Here is a 23,710-nt window from a genome sequence, read left to right on the forward strand (position 1 = left end):
CCTATTATGGCTAACTTGACCAAAAAAACTGTAGTTACCTGATGTGGCCACAAGAGGGCGGGAAAACTCATCTGAAAAAAGTTACGCAACGTAGAAATGTTCAGGTAGGAAGACGGTGAGTTTTCTGCTGGGTTTGTTGTTGATTTTAGATTATTTGAGACGCCACTAGACTGACGATACTGTAATAAAGTGATTTAACAGTAGAGAAATAGTTTTATTTAAACGTGCTGCAGTTGCATAAGGAAAACTCAGTTGTAAACGCATAAATTAAATTTAATTCTAAAAGTAGATGACCTTAAATTACGTTTATTGGAAAGAAGCCTACTTTAGAGCAGTATTTATAAACATTTTGACTTTAATACCATCAAGTCAGACAGTAAAAATATTATTTTCTAAATAAAACTTTTATAATTGATGGTCTCAGAGTAAAAACAGCTACAAAAACCTCCAGATAAACCTCCGGTAAGGACATTCAAAATAAAGCTTTCAAAACATACAGACGTGCCCTGTTAACAAAACATTTCACAAACAGACTACTCGAAGCGCCATCGTCATTTCAAAGCCGAAAGTTTCTCAGTGAACTGATTCAAAGCCTCAAATGAAAACACGTCGAAAATCATCACGGGACCTTTCAAACAGCGCGAGAGCATAAACTGTAATCTACTTCCGGTTTCGTTGGAAAACAGAATATGAAAATATAAACTTCTTATTAATCACCAACAAATTGATTGATTACACTAATGATTACATCAGTTGATTGAAGAAAGGCATTATGTCCTAATTAGTGGTCAAAAGAAACAAACAAACCAAATGATGTGATTCACAGCCTGTTCTAAAAACCTGGTTTTACATGTTATAATAAACTTAATAAAGATTTTAATACAGATTTTATGACATGTTTTGGTTCTGTGTGTGTGTTGTAACCTTTTTACTTTAAATTTTTTAAATATTTTTTTAGAAGATATGCGTTTGTTTTTACATCTATGAATTACAAAGAATAAAACATTATTAAACAACATAAATATTATAATACTAATATATATATAGATATATCATATATTTATGTTTATAATCTGCTTTACAGTATTCATTTATTTCATATTGTTGAATAAATGGACATCATAGTTACTGAGGTACTCATATAAATCTGAATATAGTATTAAATATTTTGTTTGTTGTGTTTTTACAAAGTACAAAAAAGAAAAAAATCACTAATTTGCTTCATAGTTTACTCTGAGCTAGTTATATAGAAATAAGGTCATGTCATATCTGTCAGCAGTAAGGGTCTAATTAAATTAGTAGGATGTAATATTGATATATACATATATTAAATATACACTTTGATGCCACTTTTTACATAGACCATTTATTTTATATTTCATGGCTGTTTTTTTAAATGCTAAATAAAAAATGTTTCAGTGTTTGTGTTTTATAGAGAACAGAAACTGGAAAGAAATTTGTTCAGGAAGCAAAATGAACATTTCCTTGGATGAATTCAGATTTCACACAGCTTAATTTAAAGGAGAAAAGGGAAAAACTGTTTATTTTGATATCATATTGTTGCTCACTTTAAAACAACCACATCACATTGAGAAACAAGAGAATGGAAAAAATAAAATAAAACAAAAATAAAGACAGAATTAAGCATAAGAGTTCATACATGTCTTTCCATTGTTGTTTTCTTCTGACCCGGGAGGAGAGGGGAGGTGGACAAAGAGCGGAGGACAGCGTCGGCTGCAGAGCCTCAACACACACAACCTGCTCGTCCAGTCATTCCACAATTTGGGCAGGTCAGAGGTTAAAAAAGTTTCACACAGTTTTTTTTTTATATACAAACCGCAGCCCAGATGATAGAAACAGCAAGATTTAATCATCCCGTGGCACAACTAGGAACCTCTTTATACAGCAGATGCTGAATCTTCAGTTAAACTGGAAATTAATATAGATGCAGACTAAAAACATTTAAAAGTTGCTGACGCCAAGAAAAGAGAGGCCAAGTCAATTTCTGTGGTAAAAAGGCTACAGAAAGTTTGTGCCGTGATCATTTTGCTCAAATGTCAGTCATACAGTAACTGCAGTGCCTGATTTTAGGCTTTCTGTGTTGCGTGCTTTATGCAGGCTTATAAGTTGAATACACAGTAGAAACAGGAGAAAGCCGAGCTACTCATACACTGGATGTTAGATTAGAAAAATAGCTTTTACAACAGATCCATGAGTGAACAATTCAAGTGTTAACATACAAAAGGGAATCTGTGACACTGAGAAATCCCAAATAAGTCAACAGCACTGGAAAAGATTTGAAATTACTTTTTGTGTCATTTCTTAAACATGGTGTCAGTTCACAATAAGTCAAGTTCAAATGTGCAATGCGTGGAGGGAACGTCTGGCTTCTGCATTTTTAAACTAATCAGAGGTAGCTTTGCCCTTCAAAGATTCATTTTAAGTATGCTCAAATACGAAAAGTGCGGCGTGAAAAAACACACACACATACACTCATTTTCTCGTGGATTTAACACAGTTATACTTACTGAGTCAAGAATAAAGTGATACTCCACCCCAAATATTTTCAATATCTATATTTTAACTCTTTAAGCCAGATAGTACTAAGCACATGGTGGACAGAACAGAAGTAGATCATCATAGAGAAGTCTTACTTCTTGGCTTATAATTAACTTGGAATAAAGTTCTACTTATGTAATTAAAAAACAGACTTTCAAGAGGTTAAAGTTATAATCAAGATTTCAGCCCTGGTTAAGTGAAACTTATGAAAAGTAATTTATCAGTGAGATCAAATTGAAAAACAGTACTCATGATTACATGCTTTATAGTTTCCCATGAACTGTGCTGAGATTCAATTTGAATCCCACATGGGAACGGCAGAGTCCGCCACTAACAATTACAATTACACAAAGTGAACACAATGAATGGTTAACATCAATCATAAATAGAATTAAAATGAAAATATTAAGGATCATAACTTTAAGCACAATTGAAATGTTGGGTCAGAGTATCACTTTAAACCTGTTGTTGCCATCTCCACCACAAGGTGGCTGCATGTGCACATTTAATCACAGGGCTAAACATTAAAAATGCTGCATATCAGCAACAGAGACAGGCCATTTCAAAATAAAGTGGAACCTTGTCCACACACATTTAAAGGACGTTTGAAAGTCCTAGTTAAAATGAGCCCATTGGAGTTTTTATGTTTGTATCTTGTGATTATTGTGGTCATTATTAACCTCTTTAAAGGAACATTTTGCATTAAGGTGGAGGGAGTTCTGGTCTGAAAGGTATTTGGTCATGTTGACCTTGGCCCCTCAACTCTCATTATAAACAAAGGGACCAAAATGGCGTCTGTAGTCTGCTCTGTCAGTAGATCATTCCTCACCTGCTCATAAGGGCTGATTCCTGATACGCAAACTCCATGTCTGTCCTCTCTTTAATCCACCTCACCCTTAACAGGTCAAATCATACAGAAATCTTTGCTCACTCACGTATTTCATTGATTTCACGGAAGTATCTTTCACTCAGTCGACCCACAACTCGCATCCTCATTTGCGCATTCAGTCTCCACACACTGACATCCACAAAACAATACACCTTCATCTCTTTTGAGTTCTTCAGATTTTAACCCTTTGACAAAACACCTTCACTCTCCCCTACAAACATTTTCCCTGCTCTCTTTCTCTTTCTCAGTTACTCCCCCGGCTGTTCTCCTCTGTCGTTTCCTTGATTTTGTCCCCCTCTTCTTCATCCTCTTCTTCCTCTTCCTCCTGTGCTGCTTGGATCTGCTTGGCCGTCTCTCTCACGTTGGAAAACTTGACGGACTGCTCAGTGGTGGCTGTCTCTTGGTGATCTGAGGAGAAAAAGGCTGACGTGAAAGGAAGCAGTGAAACTGTGACAGTTGATCAATACGTCGTAACTCTGACTTTGGTTTGGATTTAGATGGTTGTAGGTTTATTATGGTGAACGAGATGCCTGGTGGGCAGGAAGACACTAGTACTGAAAGTAAAATTGAAACAATTAGTTCATTAATTGGCAAAAACAGTTTGCTGCTCCATGTGTGATTTGCTAGTTTTCTTAGTCTTCTATGATAATAAATGGAATATCTTTGTGCTAGTTTTCTTAGTCTTCTATGATAATAAATGGAATATCTTTGAGTTTTGGACTGTGATTCAGATGTAGACACTACTTTCTGACCAAATGATTGGCCCGTTATTCAAAGAAAATACACCTTAGTCTCTAATTGACAGGTATTCATAAAAACAAAGATTGTGTCATACTCTCTTTTTGTTTATTTAGTGTTATTGAGATGCATATCTTGATTATATGTTGATTTATAAATTTAAGGATAGGTTGTATAATATAGAAATGTTTTAGTAATAGTTTATTTGTTCATTTGTAAGATACAAACCCACTTCAGAAATTGAGAAACACACTGGATGAGACTGTTTGTGCTTCTTCTTGTGATAACACAGCCTGACAGATAAACAGCGATCAAAAAATCTAATCAGGATCCTTCGACATCCTGTTTGAAGTACACTGTGTTTCACCGGGCTTCCACAAAGGGATTTATTGTAAGCGTCTGTCATCTTGGCTGACAGAGCAATAATTCTGAATGAAATGCCACTGTTCTCATGTGATATAATGGAGATTAAACCGATATTTTTCCACTATAAAACAAAATAAGAAGCCAGTGTATATGCAAAAAGTTCACTTTGTTCACTTGTTTCGCTGGAGATCAAACTTGGGTATTTTGCTGCAGCACGTAACTCAAACTCAGTCAAAGCTTTTATTCTCTGCACTAAAGTATAAAATAATAGAAGAGCAGGATCAGCACAGACAGCGTGCCCTCTGTGCTTATTAATCCTGTCTGGCCTGTCCGACTGGTATAGGTGTTGGGTCCAGGCCTTTACTCATCTGCGGTTTACCCTCGGACATATTTGGGGCAAGAGATAATGAGAGCTAATATGACACTGGTGCGGTCTCTCAATGCACCGGGCTTCACCTGTGCTGCCAGTCGGCCCACAGAGGAGCTTATACAATCACTACTGTAGACTTTTCCTGTTAGGAGGGCAGCTCTGGTCTACTGGGAACAAATCTGGGTTTTATTTATACAACTGGCATGGGAGCAGTTTCCAGGGAAAGTTAAATAGTATAAATGTTAAAGCTAGGAGCAAAAAAAAAACCAAAAAAACACCACAGAGTGTCATCATATTGTGGTCCCCTAGAATCTTGGTGTGATTTGTTGCCCTTACTTGCCCTGTATTTTCATGTTATATTGACACTAGTACCTTGTCAGATTATGCAAGACACCAAATATAAGAGTGAATTTGACAATAATCTTGTTTGGTTTCTGGTCGGGTGTTCTCTCAAGTGATTGTCAGATGATCAGTAACCTCAACTTATGCACGGTGGAAGAATGAAAACACAGAAACTTTAAAGTTCACACGGTTAGGAGGATTATCAATGATAATTGTTTAGTATGAAATCTGCATACAGACACCAGGATAATTATAAAAGGAAGAGGGCAAACTGGACCATTCACACAAACCTGAGGGAAAAATACACCTTTAGATACTCTTACACTGCATACATCATCAACTTCATTGTTTCTTATAAAGGACTGTCATTTTCATTTTTAGTACAGGCAACCCATCCTTGATTTTTAAGATTTAAAGTAAAAGATAAATCTGATTTGTTACATTAAAGTCTGATTATGCTATATGTACGTTTCTGAAGCATTTAACATACTAATTTCTCGTATTATTCACTTTGTCATGTTAATCTCTGAACAGTTTGTTTATGCAGGCTCATGAGGAGCTCCACTTCTCTATAGTGTGAAACACTAGCAAAATGCTAGTGGATATGTTCGATGACTTCAGCTACACGATCCATGAAATGATGATCTAACTAATATATTAAGACAAACAGTGTTTACAGTTTTTACAAAGCAAAAGGTGTAACTAGCGATCACTAACTAACTGTAACCTAAGCTAAGCTGTGGTTGGCCCGCTGGCTTTGGCTTGGCTACGAAGTGTGAGTCTGGTGTTGATTGCTTTGTGGTGTTGGCTGATGGGGTGATTTACAAATGGCAGGCTAATTACTATCATGGGACCAATGATCTAAATAATTTGGCCGATAATCAATTTCCTGTTGCTCGCCCCAACAGAGATCGAGTGTGAGCAACAGGAAGAGTTACATAAACTTTAAACTTGAGTGTACTGATTGCTGTGTTGGAACATCACACCATCTAACTTATCTTGTCCTAAGCGTATAACATAAAAACACACAACACCAAACCAGATCTAGAAGAAATGAAGGCACAAGGCCAGCAGTTATGTTCTCAGCAGTGTTTAAGTGCCTCAGGGTGTATTTTTCTAAAATCAACAATGATAACAATGTTGTCTTTGCTGCCACTGTGTGCAGTGTTGCTGCCGGTTGACAGAGAGCCTCACTCTCACCAGCAACTTTGGTGGGAGATGTGTCCTCTCCCTGCCATTGGTCCTCATCCTCCTCCCCTTCACAAGGGTCTTCAAAAGCGGGGTAGACACCTAGGTTCTGCATGTGCGCTTCAGCCATCTTCTGCACAGCTACACACAGGTAAACACAGCACAAACACAAACACACACGCGCACACACAGGGAGACAGCCATTCAAACACATGGACACAGGGATAAAGGGATATTTTGTTTTGGTTTTACCATGCTTCAACACTGTCAGTTTTTAAATCAAGCCTTGCAGGGGTTTTTAATACATGCCAGGAATCCAATTAAACACATGCACTGACAGACAGAAAACTGCAAAACGGTATCCCACACTGATTTTTTACAGTACAGTCTTCACTGTTGTTTTGTATCCCTTCTCTCACCCTGCTCCCTCCCATCTGTTTGTTTGTACCTTCTTCTTTCCTGGACTGCACTCCCTCCTCAGCACTCTCGTATGCTGACTCACACTCTTCCCTCTCCCTCCCTATACACTCTCCTCTCTTTAGTGATATTACCTCTACTCCCCCTCTCACTTCCTCTGGGTCACCTTGGCTTCTCTCACTTTCACACCCTCAGATACACAATGCGGCACTGATGCAGGTCACTTATTCTAGCTTGAGGTAGGTTATGCAATTAGAAACTATTCGGAGGTGGCTCTCTCTCTTTGGCTCTCTGTATCTGAGCGGATGAAGGGCAGATTTCTCTCGCAGGAGCTTCCTGGCTCATTATGTCATCACTCGACATGCAACACACACTCAGAAATACCCATGAAATGAAGCTCCGCTGACAAACTCCGAAATGTAGACTTTTTTTCTCGTTTAACGACCACATGCATGTCACAGGAAGCCACATGCATAAAGCCACAAAAGATTGAACATGATTGTATGCATTTCTATTTTGCCTATATGTGAGTGTTCATGTCTGTGTATGTGTGTGTGCCACAGCTGTATACACAACTGACTGTAATCCTGGATGATCCAGACTTTCCTAGACTCACACTCACTGTCTCACAGCTGTCACACTCTAATCTCTCTGTCACACACAAATATACAGACACTGTTGTAAACTAAGAGCAGAAACATATAGAAACACACATATGTATGTTACACATGTGCATGCACAGAAGAAAAAAAGGAATTTCAACGCATATATATCCATCCGTCACATGCATTGTTTTTGCTTTGTCAGCTATCATGACGCATGAGAAGCAAGGAGGCAATTGACTGCAGCGAAGCACGGTAGAACAAAAAAGGACCAAAACACAAGGATGGATCACAACACACAACCGCCACCTGTAGTATCCACACTTATCACACCTACCTCTGAGTGATGGAGGCTGATAGACGTTTGGATTGACACGTTTTGGCTTGAGCACTCCGTTCTCTCCTACGACCCACTAGGAACAAAGAGAGAGAAACATTACCCCTGGTATTTCTCAGAAATTTCACTCAACCCATTTAATTTCTCCTGGCTTTAAAAAAAATGTTTTACTACTGAACAAAACAAGTCTCCTACTTAGATGTCAAGTCAGTTATCAGTGTGTGTGCTGGAGACTTCATGTTTCCACATCACATCATACGTTGCATATTGGACCATTATTGTCTCCAAACTGGTTGTCACAAAGAAATCCTTGTATATAGCAGCACAAATTAAAATATATATATCTTTGTTCCAACAGTTCACAGAAGAAGGTAAAGTGTGGCAATCTAATTATACACCAAGATGATGTTATGGTTTATGGTGACAACATTAGGAGACATATTCAAACCCAAGATGCTATGTTTTTCATTCTCAATTTTCTGCAGCACGATGGTGCAGTGGTTAGCACTGTTGCCTCACAACAAGGAGGTTTCTGGTTCAAACCTCAGCATTGTGGAGTTTGCATGATCTCCCATGTCTGCGGGGTTCCCTCGGGTACACTCTGGCTTCTTCCCACTTAATAGATTACTTGGCAACTCTAAATCGCCCGTATATGTGAATGTTTGTTTGCCAGGTGAACTGGCGACTTGTCCTGGGTGTACCCTGCCTCTTGCCCTAAGTGAGTTGGGATAGGTTACAGTCCCTGTGACTGTCATAGTGATTACAAAATGGATGGATGGAAAATTAATCTATGAAAAATAGATGTCAGTATTTGTTTAAGTACTGTTTCGCATCTTTTATTTTTTGACACTTGATTCTTCAATCACATGGTTCAGTTTTCTGAATCTTTCAGCCACATCTTGTGTTTTTCCTCAAGGGATAATGTTTTTTTTCTCAAATTGTTTTTTTTAGGGCTATTGAACCTTCAAGCTCAGGGAATTCAAAATATTCAAAAGTTTGAATTAAAATGTGAGTTCGTGATGATGGACACATTGAAGGATTTACCAGGGCTGAAAAAAGTTAAAATATTACAAAGTAAATATCAGTTAGGAGCTGATATTTACGAGGCAGATGATAGAAAAAACACTGTACAATGTTGTTTCACAATGAAATGGCAAACTTCACAGCGATACTTTGTGGAGTTTGAGGGAGGGTGGAACAAACTGTAGGAGGGCGGATGGGACACTTATTATAGAAAAGTGTTTTGACTTCACCTTTACCTGGTGGGTGGACTGATCATCCTCGGGAGATGATTGGTCAGCTACTCTAAACAGCGTGGCAGGTGTGGGCCTCCTGCGCCGGATCTGTAAACAAACAGACACACAAACATAAAGGGCAGCCGCAAATACATGAAGAATTAAACTGGCCGACACGGTTATTAATATGGCTTAGCACAAAGCCTTATCAATCAGATGGAAAATGTTGACAGTTCATGCTAGTGAAGGGCATACTGGAGCCTCGCTAACTTCATTAGTGCTGCTGCCCAGTTTGCTGATGGGTCAACAGCCAACAGCAAGTTTCAGCACTCAATACTGGTAAGGTCAAAGCACATGGCACGTGCAATAGAGCAGAGGAAGCTCATTATGTAACTTTCTGATTTAATAAACAGATGCAGTGAGCAGTGAGAGGCACATGATGTAGAACAGAAGCAGAATTGATGCTTGTTGCTCCAGTTTAAAAATTATCCAGCATTTAAGACGTGTTAAAGCATTTGATACAGGATTTATTGGACCTAAAGCCTTCATATATATCACACAACGTAGTAAGTGTGTGATCAAAGTGCAGAGTGCACTTTATACGGTCGTATACACCCTCACAAACAGAGGGACCATAGAAAAGAGGGTTTCTGACTAAATGAGGCCCAGCAATCAACCCAGGCACTCCCTCTCCAACCCCACACACTGTTTCCTGGAGGCCCAAGTTAAGCCAGGTCCTAGTTGGTCTGAGAGCAGACAGCCAGAGAGACTGCAAATCTGCACTTTGCCTCTAGTAGATGTCATTGTATACAGTAAACTCTCTGTGTTATAGGAACAAATGCCCCTTCAGCTCACTAATGTTGTACCTTTCCTGTGGGACTTCCCTCTACGTTTCTTTTGACAGCAACATTGTTGATGAAATTCACTTCGGTCATTTTAAGGCCATGCTTCACGAAAAATCTTGAGTATCAACTGTATCGTTAAAAGGAGGGTGTAAAAGCTGTGTAAAGCTCACTAACATGCTCAGGAGGCTTGTTCATAGATATATTTTGGTAAAAAAAAAATTGTGTACAGAACAGTCCAGGGATCCAAAAAGTTAATCAACATCTATTTACTTTATTACACTGATGATTGATTCATCACTGAAGTCATTAATAAAATACCAAAATGCTGCTTTTCTCTGATTTAAAGCATTGTAAATTTTAATATATTTTGGTTTAGGACCATTAGAGCTTGCTTTTAGAAATCGCTTATAGCATTTTTATGATTGTTGTCTCACACTGGCAAATCCATTATCACAAATTTAGCAGGGATGAAAATATCAGTCTGAGAAGTTTCTGTGGATGTTTTGCACCATTTTTCCACTGTGAAAATACCGTCAGAATCGTAACACATTGCAACCAACACCAATTTAAAACTGCCTATCTATGAAAGAGCAAGTTTTTAGCCACACTTCAAGCAAACAGGAAGTGTGATACCGATACTCAAAAGATAAGCTTAAGGTGTGGTATATCACTTAAATAAACATCCTACACTATAAGCATCCTGTGTGAGCATTTTGTTTTATAAAGAAGTATCTACATGCAGAGCTCGCTCTCCCACAACTCTACAAAATTATTAACTGAGATCTATAAAACTACCTTTTGGGAAAATGCAGTTCAGTTAATTAGACTTGGCAGGTCAGACAAGCAAGGTATTGAAAAGTGTCCTCTGTGGAGCAAGCCAACCTTGGCCACGACATGAACCTTGGCACTGCTGTTTACGCAGCACATAACATCACAGGAAGAGAGCTAAGTAGCCTGACTCTATTTTGCGTAAAACTGCTCCATACGGAGAGACGTGTTTGTGTTCAGTTCCCCTCCGTCTTGTAAAGCGAGGTGTGCGTCATCACTGTGAGGCACATGTTGCCAAAGCAGAGGCTTGCTGGGCCGTGTGGTGGAAAGCTTGCCCCTGTCAAACACGACAACACAGAGTAATCGAGCGTGGATTTCATCCTTATGACACCAGACACATTTTAATCCCGTCACGCAACTTCCAGATTTCCTGTCTTCTCTGAATCTCTCAGCACTGTCTCATTCACCTTTCATTTCCATCTCACTTGATCCTCTGCTTCCTCTATCCTGTTTACTTCCATGTTCATCATTCATTCCTTGACAGTGACATTAGCCTCACTTCTTTCCCGCTCTCCATCACCAGAATGCGTCATGACTGAAATCATGTTATTATTATTCTCTTGTTTGCTGACTTGTCTGTTTTTTCCCCTTATTCAAATAATCTATTTCCTTCTCTCTTTACTGGCAGGAGAACATCCACAAGGCTTCTTTAATTCTTCTCTGTCTCTCTCGTCTCTCCCCCTGGCAAGGTGTGCAGGCCTGGGGCTCAATGCTGCTGTGAACCCTGCTGCTTCTGCCTGCCTAACACCTGCTACCCACCTAGCAGGGCAGCCTGAGGTGGCACACACAGAGACCCACAAGTGACAGCAAACACCGGATGCTGCCATGACCAAGGCTATCCCCAAGTTATAACCTCTCATTTGTTAAGATCTTCTGCTTTTGCTTCCCTGTTTTACTTTACCAAAAAATTCTAGTTTAGTCTAATAAGTACAACACAACTGTCACAGCTCCTCTTTGAGTTTTTCTTTTAGTTGTGGTTATGTTATCATTATGGTTAAAGTGAAGTGTCTAAAAACCAGAGCTCCTTAAATTTTAAATATAATCTAAATATGTGAAACATTTCTCAGCCAACATTTCAGAAGTGATGCAGTGATGCCCCAGGACGTGTACCTTTATCTATTATTTCTGCTGTTTCTGTAGTGAAAACTATAATAGAAAACCAAAAGTCTGAAAAGTGGTCAAAGTCTTTCCTAATAAGATGTCATTGAAAGAGACAGGTCCAGAGTGAAAGCAGAAAAAAAGATTATAAATTGCAGAGTGTAGTTTCATTTATTGAGATGGAGATAAAAATAGGAGCGGTGAGATAAACGGAAGGTGAAATGATTGTGTGGGATAATTGAGGTCACCGAGAAGCATAATCTGATTCTGATGATCTATTTATCCTAACCTGTGTTCACGTGTGTGTGTGTGTGTGTGTGTAGATGACTGTCCTAATGTCCTCTTGTACTCATCATGGTACTCTTGTGAAATGCCAAAATATGACCCCATAAACTGGGAAAAAAAAGACACCAATCTCCCCAGGTAAATTGTAAAACTTGTTTAAAAAGGAGATAATCAAACCAATTTAGTTATCAACATTCATAGATAGATATTGTGTAAACACATATCTTATCGCATGTTGTAGTGGTGGTGGTGGTGTCGGTGCTGTGATTTGCAGCTGTATGACATTGGCAATACGAGATGACATAAACACATATAGTAACTCTAGTAATTTTCCAGCCTTAAATCCACCACACTCCCTGAGTTACATAGTATGTGTGACTTCCTCGTTTACACCAATACAATGGGGCACAAGCGTGTAAAATTATTGCTGCTGGGTTTTATCCCTCCTCCCCCTCCTCTGCTTCTCTAAACCTCCTGCCACCAATGTCCCAAACCCTCTCTTTCGTTGGCAGCCATTGTTTTTGTACCAAGATCAGTTGAGCTTCTGTGGACTTGTGCACTAATGGGCTCTAAGCAGGCTGCTGCGGTGGCCTTTCAGCAGCACCACAGGTGTACGCCTGCAGGCTTCCCCGAGAGGCAGCAGCACCTCAAGGTCTCACACAGCACTTTGGTCTCAATGACACTGGCGGATGGATCATAGCATAGAAAGGAGATGTATCTAAAGCTATGGGCAGATGTGCTGACTCCACAATGTGTGTCAGATAGAGGTGTTAGCAAGAGAAAGAAACCTCTAGTTTCATTGAAGGGTGGCATGGCAGACTCAAAACTCCATAAAGCCCTTTAGAGGTATGTTCTGAAACACGTCATGTATAAATAAACATTTGATGTTATATTTTCTTTCATAAAGTCAAATATAGTCAAATATGAAGTCACCTATAAAGTGCAATTTGAATTAAGGCGGCAGCCAGGAAAGACCTCCATATGACAGTTCAGTACCTCACTCTGTGTGGGGTACATGAGTCATTGGTAAATGTTGACTTTGCACATGTGTGTTAATGTGCACAGGTATGTGTGTTTTGTCTCAGCAGAGTCTTGCGTAGCAACATGGGTGCAGATCGGCTGATATGGGTCTGCTCCCCAGAGGCCGTCCTCTAAGCTGGTGCTCTCGTGGCCAGACCTATAAAAAGCAGCAGCAGTAGGACAGCATAAACTAGATCGGAGGGGTCTTTGGGGACTCTGTGGGATGAGGCTTGAAAACTCTGCCCTGCACCAGCACGAACAGTCAGGCATCTTGAGAGGGAGTCAACTGTGCAGATCTGGCCTCAACACAGAGAGAAACACACCTCAGATCTCTTTCCCTGTCAGCTTACATCTCGTGTCCAATAGCTGCATTACATCGGGTCGTCCTATTAAGCAGTGTGTGTCAGCTCTCTCTGATAGAGGTGGGAGCATCACTCATGTCCATAAAGCTTTTCTGACTCTCGCTCTATCTCTCATGGCCCAGCTGTAACCCAGCTCCGGATGGACAGATATGGATTTATACAAGATTGATTTACAGTTATGGCATCTGTCCACAGGCGCATGCCACTACATCACTCAGAAATAAGCATATGTGCATGGCATACAGTAAACTAATGGGGACACACTCAAAATGTTCAGGCAGAAACTGTGGGAAGACATATAGAGTAAATTTGCAATGTAAAGAAATTTAGATCTTGTGTCTTTAAACAGTAACTTTGAGTGGTGTAGCTACACTATACGAAAGCATATTGCTGCCATGCAAGACAACTTTGTTTAGCAGTTTTCACATTTTAATGTGATAAGTTTCACGTTGTGTTATGAAAAGCCAGTTAGTTCAAATATACATGAATTTCAACACATTGTTTACATGTTGTTTTGTTTTTGTGTTAACGATGTATAAACAATGCAATGTAAACAACACATTAACAATGCATGATCTCAGACATTAATGTCACATAATTTCGAGCCACTTGTCCAGTTCAAATGGGTGAGTGTCAGAAGTTCCCATTGGCTGATGAGCAGTTAAACCATTTCTGTAAACCTTGGTGTTATAAAAATTAGGGTTACACAGTTAGTTAGATGTTTTCACTTATACAATGTTTGTTCCTGTTTATTACATGTCCTTAGGGCACTTCCCTTTATTGATGTTTTACTCAGACTGGCAGGGTAAGGTAAAGTCCAGGTTAACGTATAAATAGAGGAATTTGAGAACAGAATGAGTCGGGGAGATGACATCAAGATTGGGGACATCCTGGCTACTCATTAGGTGATAAGCTGTTTAAAGGCATTATATGCAAATTGACTGTTAACAATTCACAGGGGTTGAGACAGCCCATCTTCAGGAAAATGTATAAGAACCAACTGTTAATGCTCCTCTGGGAGCCTTTTTCTCTCTAACCCCTTTAGGGGGTTGCACTGTGAAACGCTCCTCTTGTACAAGAACAATAAATTCAACTTAAACTTTAATGCCTTGAATGCGATCCTCCTTATTTAAGGGTTTTTCTTTAAAATTCCCGTAACACTTGGGGTTGCACCATACCACTATTTAACATGCTAAGCATCCTCTTGTTTAACGCGTGATCTCAGACATTTGTTTAACATAATTCTGAACCAGCATAAATATTTTAAAAAATTTGTCAGGCATGGCAGCAATACGCTTCCGAACTTCTGTTCCCAGAGAAAATAGACGATATCTTTGGTTTGTGTTCATTTATTTCTTTTCAGTTATTTAACTGCAGTGAACTAACACCACATACACATTCATCACTCACCCCAAGAATTTCCATCACCTTCAGCTTTTCTGTCTTTAAACCTCCTCAGGTATGTCTCCTGAATACAAAGTTCCCCCTCTCCTCTTGAGATCACTCATTTCAGCTCTGGGTGAGAGGTGCTCTGCTGCAGTTTTATTCCCAGTCTCTGCTGTCATGATCTTTATTCTGTTTGAACTCTGAAGAGCAACTCAATTAAACAACGTCGGACGTTTTTTCTGAGCCATGCCCCCCAACGGTTAGCCTTTTAAAAGTAAAGTGGCAGAACCCCATGTGGTGCTCTAAGTGCAATCTAGCAATGAGTTCAATAACACAATAAGGTGAAAAATTATCCCTATCAGCATGAGCTCAGTGGCTTTTTTCTGGATATATTTGTTGGATGCATTTTGAGTTCAGTTGGTGGTGATAAAAATTGTATCAACTTTGCAGGTTTAACCATTCCCAAAACATTTATACTCTAAAAACAATGCATTTTTGCTAATAATGCAAGAGTGCAATGAGTAGGAGTTAATTGGACATTTAAACAGATCTTCAAACAGGTATTTTTATTTCTGGCAAAAGGACAGAAATAAAAAGATAAAAGGTGTTGTTGCCTGTATCTTATCTGATATGGGTAAATAGGAGCATATCTATTTATATTTTGTTGGTTGGAGGCTAAAAGAAAACATGCCAAACAGTTTTTAAGCTCCAAAATGGAAAATATACAAATGGCTTATTGACACCATCATCTCTGTCTTCTATTTGTATGAGAACATATTCAAACTGGAATTCAAAGAATTGGATTTTTCCAGTTTTGCTTGAAGACTTTGACCACTGTTGTCAGGATTAAACATAAACCTAAATACCAGGCCACTCTACCCCGTTGGCAGACAAAATGCTTCTATAATACACAACCAAAGGCAAGTGATCATATATATTATGTGACAGGGAGCCCTCCAGGCCAGACAGTTTCAACAAGGCTTCACTGAGTAACACCCTCTTGTTGAGTTTCCAGCTGTTTCAAAGAGGGTCAAGGACGTGGCTATGCAAATCACAGCCACAACCATAGCTCAGTAAGGTCTAAGGTCTGTCAGATATGCATGTTGCGCTCAGTCCTATTCATATTAATGGTAGAATTGATTTCCATAAGTCTGAGAGACTGCTGCATGTTACTTCTGAACATTCACGTAACACTTTGGCAGTGACCTTTAGCCCCGCCACTGGCTAACTGAATAAACAGATGGACTAGAGATAGCATCTGGAGGGGCTCTCCAATGACCCCAGAATAGGAAATGTAATTATGCTGCACCCACCGGCAGAATGATATCATACTCAGACAACCACCCCCCTCCCTGTCTCTCTTTCTCCTGTGTAACACAGTATACCTCCAGCATTCACATAATTAGCTGCTGGTAGCTGTTTGGTCTGATGTTCTAGAGACTATTCGCATAAAGGTTTACCATCACAACATAACAGGGATAATGTGCCAATGGATGATGAGTGACAGGAAGCCACCCGCCAGGCCAAAGCGTACGCTGGGGCAACAGACAGGGCGAGGCAACAACAGGGGAGATGCCAATCAAAGCTTTCACGGAGGAGACTATGGCAGGACTAGCACCCTGCAAACACTCAGATAATTCTCCTTTTCTTTTTCATGCACTCAAATTCAGTGGTGTCACATTGTGCAGTTGACAAAGACCAGTTCCAGAGGTCAACAGGCAGGTACAAACAAAGTAGCTATAGTTACTCATCTGCAACGTCATATGGACCCACTGGTGATAAATGAAAAAAGGTACTGCTGATGGTTGCTATGCAGTGTACAGGTCATTGCTGGGATGCAGAAGGCATGAATGAACTCAATTAAGTGTAAAATTTCAACATCACTTAGGACTGTTACCAAGATCTGTTAGCATTAAGTTGAAATGGTTCAAATCTAAAAGACCTTAATTTATCATCTGATTGCGTGAATCTTAGTTTTTTGTCTGTTATTGTGATATTTGTGCATAACCTTGTTTCTTGTTTTGGTCGTGCCCCCTTAAACATACTGAAAATGACCTAGTGTGCCCCAGTGCAAGCTCATTAAGTCGCAATCTGATGGACATGACAAAAAAAAATTCTCAACTGTTGTGACGAAAATCAGAGATTACAACAGGCACAGCAGCAATAATATAATGCCATGTCTTCTCTGTGTTGATGAAACAGGGATCAAGACCAATCCCATTTGTTTTGATTCACGCCTCAGTGCTCCTCTCAATATGCCTACATCAGTCTTTGGTGAGAGATAGGGACTCCAGCTCCTGACGCTGTAAAATCAAGAGGGGGCAAGGCAGCTCAAAGGTACAGTTTAGGGTCCAGATCCTGACACATATCCAATGAACATACTGATGTCTGATAATATTTGGTAACAAGTCAGCTCCACATCCTGTCCAGCCCTTATCCCCCATCCTCATTTCTCTCCCTGCTGTACCACTGTTGCCTTTCTAATCCTTCCCCTCTCATCACAGATATGATTTCTGCTGTTGTTGCTATAACCAGGGATAAAGAAGAGAAAAGTGCTTCTGATGCACTGTGATGTCTCTGCACCGTCACAGCTAGAAAAAAAGAAGTGAAAGTGCAGTTAGAGATGAATGAACGCACATTAGGGAGCCGTTTCTCTTCATGCTCTGACGACAGCATGACATTTGATTAACGATCATCCCTGAAGCGACAAGTGAGTGACAGAGTGGGATAATGACACCAACTGACAACAGAGGATTTGTTGACCACAACGAGAAAGCCTAAGAGGAGGGCGTGTTGCAGCATCGTAGGCCTCCATCAGGTCCTGTATAGTGCCCATGTGTGCCTGAGGTGCAGCGGGCATTATGGCACATTTTCAACTCACTGTGTACAGTGTCATCAGGCGACAAACCACTCTACCCAGGCTCAATATTTATGTTTTTTAACTGTGTACACATTACACACATGCATGTGCACAGAGGATGATAGATTGTTCAGTTAGTATTATCATTAAGACAACATGATGTTCAAAATCAAATATAAATGATCTAATTGAATAAACAGAATTTGGTACACAGAAGCTATGGTGCAAAAACAAAGTAGAAAAAGGACCATGAAATGAAACTTTGTGCTACAGTTGACAGACACAGGCCATGAAAATGTTTCTGTAGTCATTAACTAATCAAAACGCCCGGGCTGTCAAAAACAGGGAGGAACAAACACATACGCAACCTACAAGAGACAGAGACCCATTGATTGTGTCCAAGCTGTAATTACAATCTGTGGGTTCCAGCAAGGCAATTCATCTTTTTTGAAATAATTTCTTTCCCAATTAGTTTTTGCCACTACAAAACAACAAACTGCAGTGGGCAGGCAGCTTTGAAAAGAACACAAAAATGGATTGTCATAAAGCCAACCACGTCATTGGGCAAACTGAGTCATGCCACTACAGTGACATTTCTAACTGTCCACATGCAAGAGAAAGATCACTGGACCCTCTTGCCCAGTCCCAGCATGCTTTGTACTATCCAACAAGATGTTCTTTCTGGGAGTGCATGTTGACAGTCCCCCAGACTGCTAATGTTTACCCACAAACACACAATCAAAGGTCGCTGTTTGAAGTTTAACCCAGAGACTGGACTAGGGGGGATGAGGGATAGGGTTGGCAGATTAGGTAAATCAGGGGAACCTAAAATCATGCCCTCCATAACCCCTTTAGGTTTTATATAGATTAACGTGGACGCATTTACCATTGGAAGGCCTTGGACTGATGCCCTTTCCTGCCCTTTGAAATTCTCTTTCATATTCTGCGTTTCCTCTCAATTCAAAAGATCAACATGAGCTGATCAGTTCGGGTTGAGTTAAGAGAGGAGAGACAGAGACTTGTCTGCTTATTGGGTCCACAGGAAGGCAGACTTGGAGGGAATCAGGGATGCGGTGTCTGCACCATGACCCTAATCTCTGTCCATTATGCACATTACCCTACAACACTTGCAAAGCACGCAGTATTGGTGTGTGTGTGGGTGTGTGTGTAGTGGGGGTAGGGATGGTAAACACAGCCATGTGCTTTCTCTATGTTGCTGCAGACAATCAGTGTGTCCCTCTCAATTTGAAGAGTGGTCTTTTTAACTGATTTGTTTGTTATTTTTTGAGGAATATTTTAAGAAGAAGGGCAGAACTTAACTGTAAATGTACTGATCGATGCCATGGAAAACAAGATAGATGCATTCCTGAAAAAGTCTGGTGTATGCACTTGAGCTTCAAAAAGAAGTCCTTTAACTGTAAGGGCTAATAGTGAGGGCTATTAGTGAGTAATACTAACTTCTGTCAACTAAAAGAAGTGAGATAACTTCACCTCTGTCCAAATTTTATTCAAGTGACCCTCGGGTTGCACTGGATAATGTACAGAATGTACTGAGGACAGTTTTCAGAGGTCAGCAGAAACCTGGACATTGTTATTTGGTAACTTAACAATACTTTTAAACAAGACTTTTTAATTTTTAGGTAAATTTGCAAAGATTTGTGCACCACAAACAAAATTCAATTCACATTCAATGTACTGAAGATGGAAGCAACACGTCAACCAAACCATGACATGGCTAAATAAGAAAGAGTTTTTCCTGTTGTTATCGTAATCTAATTTATGAACGTTGCAGAAACTGAAATAAAATATATTCCTGCTAACAGGTCCAGTATCTTACACCTTTGAGGCATATTTAAATAGCTGCTGCTTTCTCCCACAGTGTGCAATATTTCAGTGAGTGGGAGGTATGGAAGTGACTCTGGCATTAATACTCGACCTATCAAAGAGCATTCACACATGCATATCCACAACAGCACTAACGTAAACAACTTATTAGACAGGCAGAGCTGTCCATTAAAGTCGACCTTTTAGATGGCAACTGTGGGGGAGCTTTGGACGACATAGTTGTGCAGCCGATCTCCATAGTAACAAGGCCCCAGCAGTCGATAGTGGTTTTGGGGTTTAAATGCCATCGCAAAGAACAGTAAGGAGTTGCCGGTTGTGTAACGAGTTTGGAAGAATGGTATAGTCATTGCAACTTGTTAGCAAAGACAGACTTGTGGGCGACAGTAATTGCTGTGGGAGGGGAAGGGAATGAAATGATTGTCATTAAATGTTACTCCTGCCCCCCCACCACCAGTCCCTTGAGACTCCCATCAGCCTCGGGTAGATGCTATCTCCTTTAAACACATCCTCCCCCGAACGCCCTTGGATTTCCCATACTCCCCTTCAATTGTTGCTTTGTTGTAACAATCAGCACTCATCCACCTGCACACAAAACTTCAAATTCCTTAACATAGAGTATCATAAACAACCAAGGCTTTATATTGTTCATGCTCTTGAAACATCTACATGACTAAGCCGGTGTCCCGAACAGAAGCACAAAGTTGACACAGAAGCTTCAGTATACACAACCTATCTGAAGGTAAAAGGCCAGGGCTGGCCTGCTAGAGGAGAGCTAAATATAGCTGATCACTGTTTGACCATAAGGTGATTGAGCAATAAGGTCCTTCCCTAAACAGAAGGAAGTGAGGGTTTTTTTTATTGATGGAGAAACTCACATATGGTAGATTGATATCCTGTGGTTTCTTGGAAGAGATGCTAGAGATCAGAGTGTGAGGACATGAGCACTACAGCAAATAAGAGGAGGGTGGAGCAAGTGTTTATGGGTAAACGTGAGAGTAAGTCTTGTGAATGAGCTCAAAACATTTAAGTGATTTAGTCAAGAATTCAGTATTAGTGTCTCGCATGAGAATGTGAGATGATACAACTTGGTTTGTGATAAATGTTTTGAAAGCAGGTAGTGTAAGACAAGAAAAATCACACCTGATTTGGAAAAGTGCAATTATCACACTTTCTTGCACTAATTATAAACAAACTTACTGTTTGAGAGTATATGCTGATCAGTCAAGAGAAAGATGGAGCATGATTATGTGTCACTCTAGTTCACTAAAAGATTTTATGCAAGTGTGAAAGAAGGACAGTTACTGAGGGAGGTGACCCCAGACAGGTGAACTCAGAGATTAGGTTGTGTGTCTTTCTCCCTCTGCTTTCCTTCATATAGTACATCTCTTTCTTGCTTTGCCTGCTCTCCTCAAGCTCTCAGGAGGGATGAGCCATTGGCCTCGATCTACCTCAGCACTAAACGGTTCCGGCTTTGGCCCACTTTCCACTGCTCTAAAATAAGAGCCACCAGCATATGAGCCAAAAAAGGAAGATCAGAGTTGCCCTGTCAGAAATGAGCATAAACATTTCACAGAATGATAGAGGCCACATAAGACATTTCTGTGACGAAATAAGAGTGAAGGATCGTCTTCAAATGTTCATATGACACTCACATGCAGAGAGTGATAAGCAACCAAAGATGAAAAATAACAGTAATTATTAACAGTGGCCGCTACAAACTATCAAATACTTTTTGTTGCCTCTGAGTTATGAAATAGTGGAACGGCTTCATATGCAAGATAATGACTTCAGCACCAATGTTACATTGTTAAACAGGCCAAGATTAGATGCAACAGCAAAATACTTATCTCATGAGGAAACGGAGAGAGAAATGTCATCATAATTTCTCAAACATGTGACAGACAAAACCAACAAATTCAGCCCTGTATGAGGAACTTGTCAATAATTAAATAAAGCAGATGGAAAAGGTGATGCAAAGTGAAGATGTTCTAACGTGGAGACAATTGGCCAATAATGGTACAGCATTTCATTGTACTTAATGCTACCCCTCACGAATAGGTGGAAGGAAGTGAAGCAATCAGTAAATAAGAAATTCAGCTGTGAAACACTTCTGGTAAAAAAACAGTCAGACAACAAAACAAGTCAGAGGAGAAACTAAAATGTAATCCTAAGAAACACAAAATAGATTTTTTCCTTCTGTCAAACACCAATCGGTCCACTGCCTGCTCACCATCTCCACTTGCCGAGGGTCCAGGTTGGTGGGCGCAGAGGCTGGCACAGCAAATTGGATCTTCTTCCTCTCCTTGGGTTCCCCCTCGACCTCCGTCGACACAGAGGGATCCATGGCTCTGGATCCTGGGGGTCTGACTCCCAACGGAACGGAGAGGTCACTTCTGTAGATCACTTTAACCTCCCCTGGAGGAACCGCCCACTGCTGGATAGTCCCACTCCTGAAGACTTGTCTTCTCTCTCCTGCCTCACTCTTCCACTCTTCTCTTAGAAAAACAGTAAACTGAACAGACTCTCTGTCTCTTTTTCACCTCCTGTCCTCTTTTCCTCTCCAGCAGTTGCTAATATTCTCCTCTACCTCTCCCGTTCTCCCTCTTTCTCCCCTCCCTCACAACCTGTGCAGCTGGAGTGAATGAGACAAGTCTTTAGATGTGGCCGTGAGAGAGAGAAGTGAGTGGTTAGAGGGTGGAGGGGAGGGGCCAAGGTCCAAAAGAAGGTGGAGATATTAGTAGAGAGGGGAAGGGCCAGAACAACTAGGGGAGGAGGGAAAAGAGGATGTAATGGGGTTGTGTTTTTTTCTCTCTATCTAAGCTGAAGTTGATTTGTAATCAGAAAAAAAATAATAATCTCATCACATCAGCTGAGCCTCTTTTGGCCTCTATTTGTGAATGAGAGATTTATCCCGAGAGAGGGAGGGAGCAGGGAGTGCAAGGAGGGATAAACAAGAAGAGAAATGCATGTGGTATGCAGGGGGGAATATACATGGGGATGCAGCAGATAAGCCAATGCTACTGACATCACTAGATTTATTAGACTGGGAGGCGTTATGAGTGATGCTGTGACCAATAATTTCCAATGAAACCCCATCACAGTTACAGTGGGGCTGTCCATTTGTCTTCCATCCTGCAGAGATTCATTAATAACTGAGATAAGTTCCATTAAAATGTTTATCAATCTATCAACAACATATATAAATCGAATGAGATATTGAAAGAAACAATGGAGTAACAAAGGGGCACAAATGATGTGAGAACCTTGACGACATGGGGATATAAAAACAGCCTGTGCGAGGCGGGAGGCAGATTGTTGATCGCAATGTAAAGGGAACAGAGCGAGAAGGGCAGGTCCAGTGCTATTTTCATGGCCTTGCTGTTATTTCACTCACATGGCAGAGGGATTTGGACAGTGAAGAGAAGTGGATTTGGCTTCAGGGCAGAATTGAGCTTTGGCATGGGCTGAGCAGGAGGAGGAGGAGGTAAAGTGAGGTGGCTGGAGGGGCTTGGTGGGCAGAATAGAGAAGAGGGTCAAGGTATATATGGCACTCTGGGAGAGCAAGCGTTGTCTAAAGAGTCTAGAAACTCATTAAACAGTCAACTGTGTGTTTATCCCGCCGGTCAGAGTAAGCCTAACATGCCAGCACGTTATTTATTCACTGTTTCCGTGCAGGGGTGAACGAGGGGGGTTGGGGTTATTCTGGGTGTCTGGATGTTTGACTCTGCTTCAAAGCCGCTCCTGTCTAAAGACAAGCACCACCTCCACATGGCTGCAGGTGGCAACACATTATTGCGTCTCATCACTGCATCTCGTCTGAAAGGATGTAGTATATGTTTTTGACAAGTTTGACAGCTAGACGAAATACAGACAGTTGCTGAAGACATGTAACCCTTTTCAGTCACCGGCTACCATTTGTTTTTGTTTTTTTTTCTTCAGAGTGGTTGCACAACATAAATAATTGTACAATATTTCATGAGAAATGTGTAATATGCTTTGTAGAGACTGACTCACTACAAGCCACAGAATTTCAACATTTAATGAAACAATGATTTAATTATTATCAGATAATTAACTAATAAACTGAGGAATGTTTTTTTATTGAAAAGTGAAGAGAGTGAAGTGAAGTCTTTCTATG

The 23,710-nt window shown here is 40.3% G+C and overlaps 1 protein-coding gene across 4 annotated transcripts; it reads right to left on the reverse strand.

The window, feature by feature from the left end:
* Positions 1 to 1,511: 1,511 nt before the first annotated feature.
* Positions 1,512 to 22,289, reverse strand: ppp1r1b (protein phosphatase 1, regulatory (inhibitor) subunit 1B). Of its 4 annotated transcripts, none has more exons than XM_010739957.3 (5): positions 21,803 to 22,286; positions 9,068 to 9,151; positions 7,809 to 7,884; positions 6,465 to 6,593; positions 1,512 to 3,856 (listed from the first exon to the last, which is right to left on the reverse strand). In XM_010739957.3, the coding sequence occupies exons 1-5, from the start codon at positions 21,914 to 21,916 to the stop codon at positions 3,693 to 3,695; spliced, it is 567 nt and encodes a 188-aa protein (XP_010738259.1). In that variant the 5' UTR covers positions 21,917 to 22,286; the 3' UTR covers positions 1,512 to 3,692. The 4 variants fall into 4 exon arrangements, with proteins under 4 accessions (XP_010738259.1, XP_010738249.1, XP_010738275.1 ...); XM_010739947.3 differs by having other exon boundaries at positions 9,062 to 9,151; XM_010739973.3 differs by lacking the exon at positions 6,465 to 6,593 and having other exon boundaries at positions 21,803 to 22,289.
* Between the last annotated feature and the right edge of the window lie 1,421 nt (positions 22,290 to 23,710).

Source organism: Larimichthys crocea, chromosome XII, assembly GCF_000972845.2.
Source record: "Larimichthys crocea isolate SSNF chromosome XII, L_crocea_2.0, whole genome shotgun sequence".
Classification (NCBI taxonomy): domain Eukaryota; kingdom Metazoa; phylum Chordata; class Actinopteri; family Sciaenidae; genus Larimichthys; species Larimichthys crocea.

Coding starts and splice junctions, on each gene's coding strand:
- ppp1r1b (XM_010739947.3), bottom strand. CDS start 21,916: ATGGATCCCTCTGTGTCGACGGAGGTCGAGGGGGAACCCAAGGAGAGG. Junction 7,885..9,061: donor AGTCCACCCACCAGGTAAAG/GTGAAGTCAAAA, acceptor CTTTGTTCCTAG/TGGGTCGTAGGAGAGAACGG. Junction 3,857..6,464: donor ATCTCCCACCAAAGTTGCTG/GTGAGAGTGAGG, acceptor TTTTCTCCTCAG/ATCACCAAGAGACAGCCACC.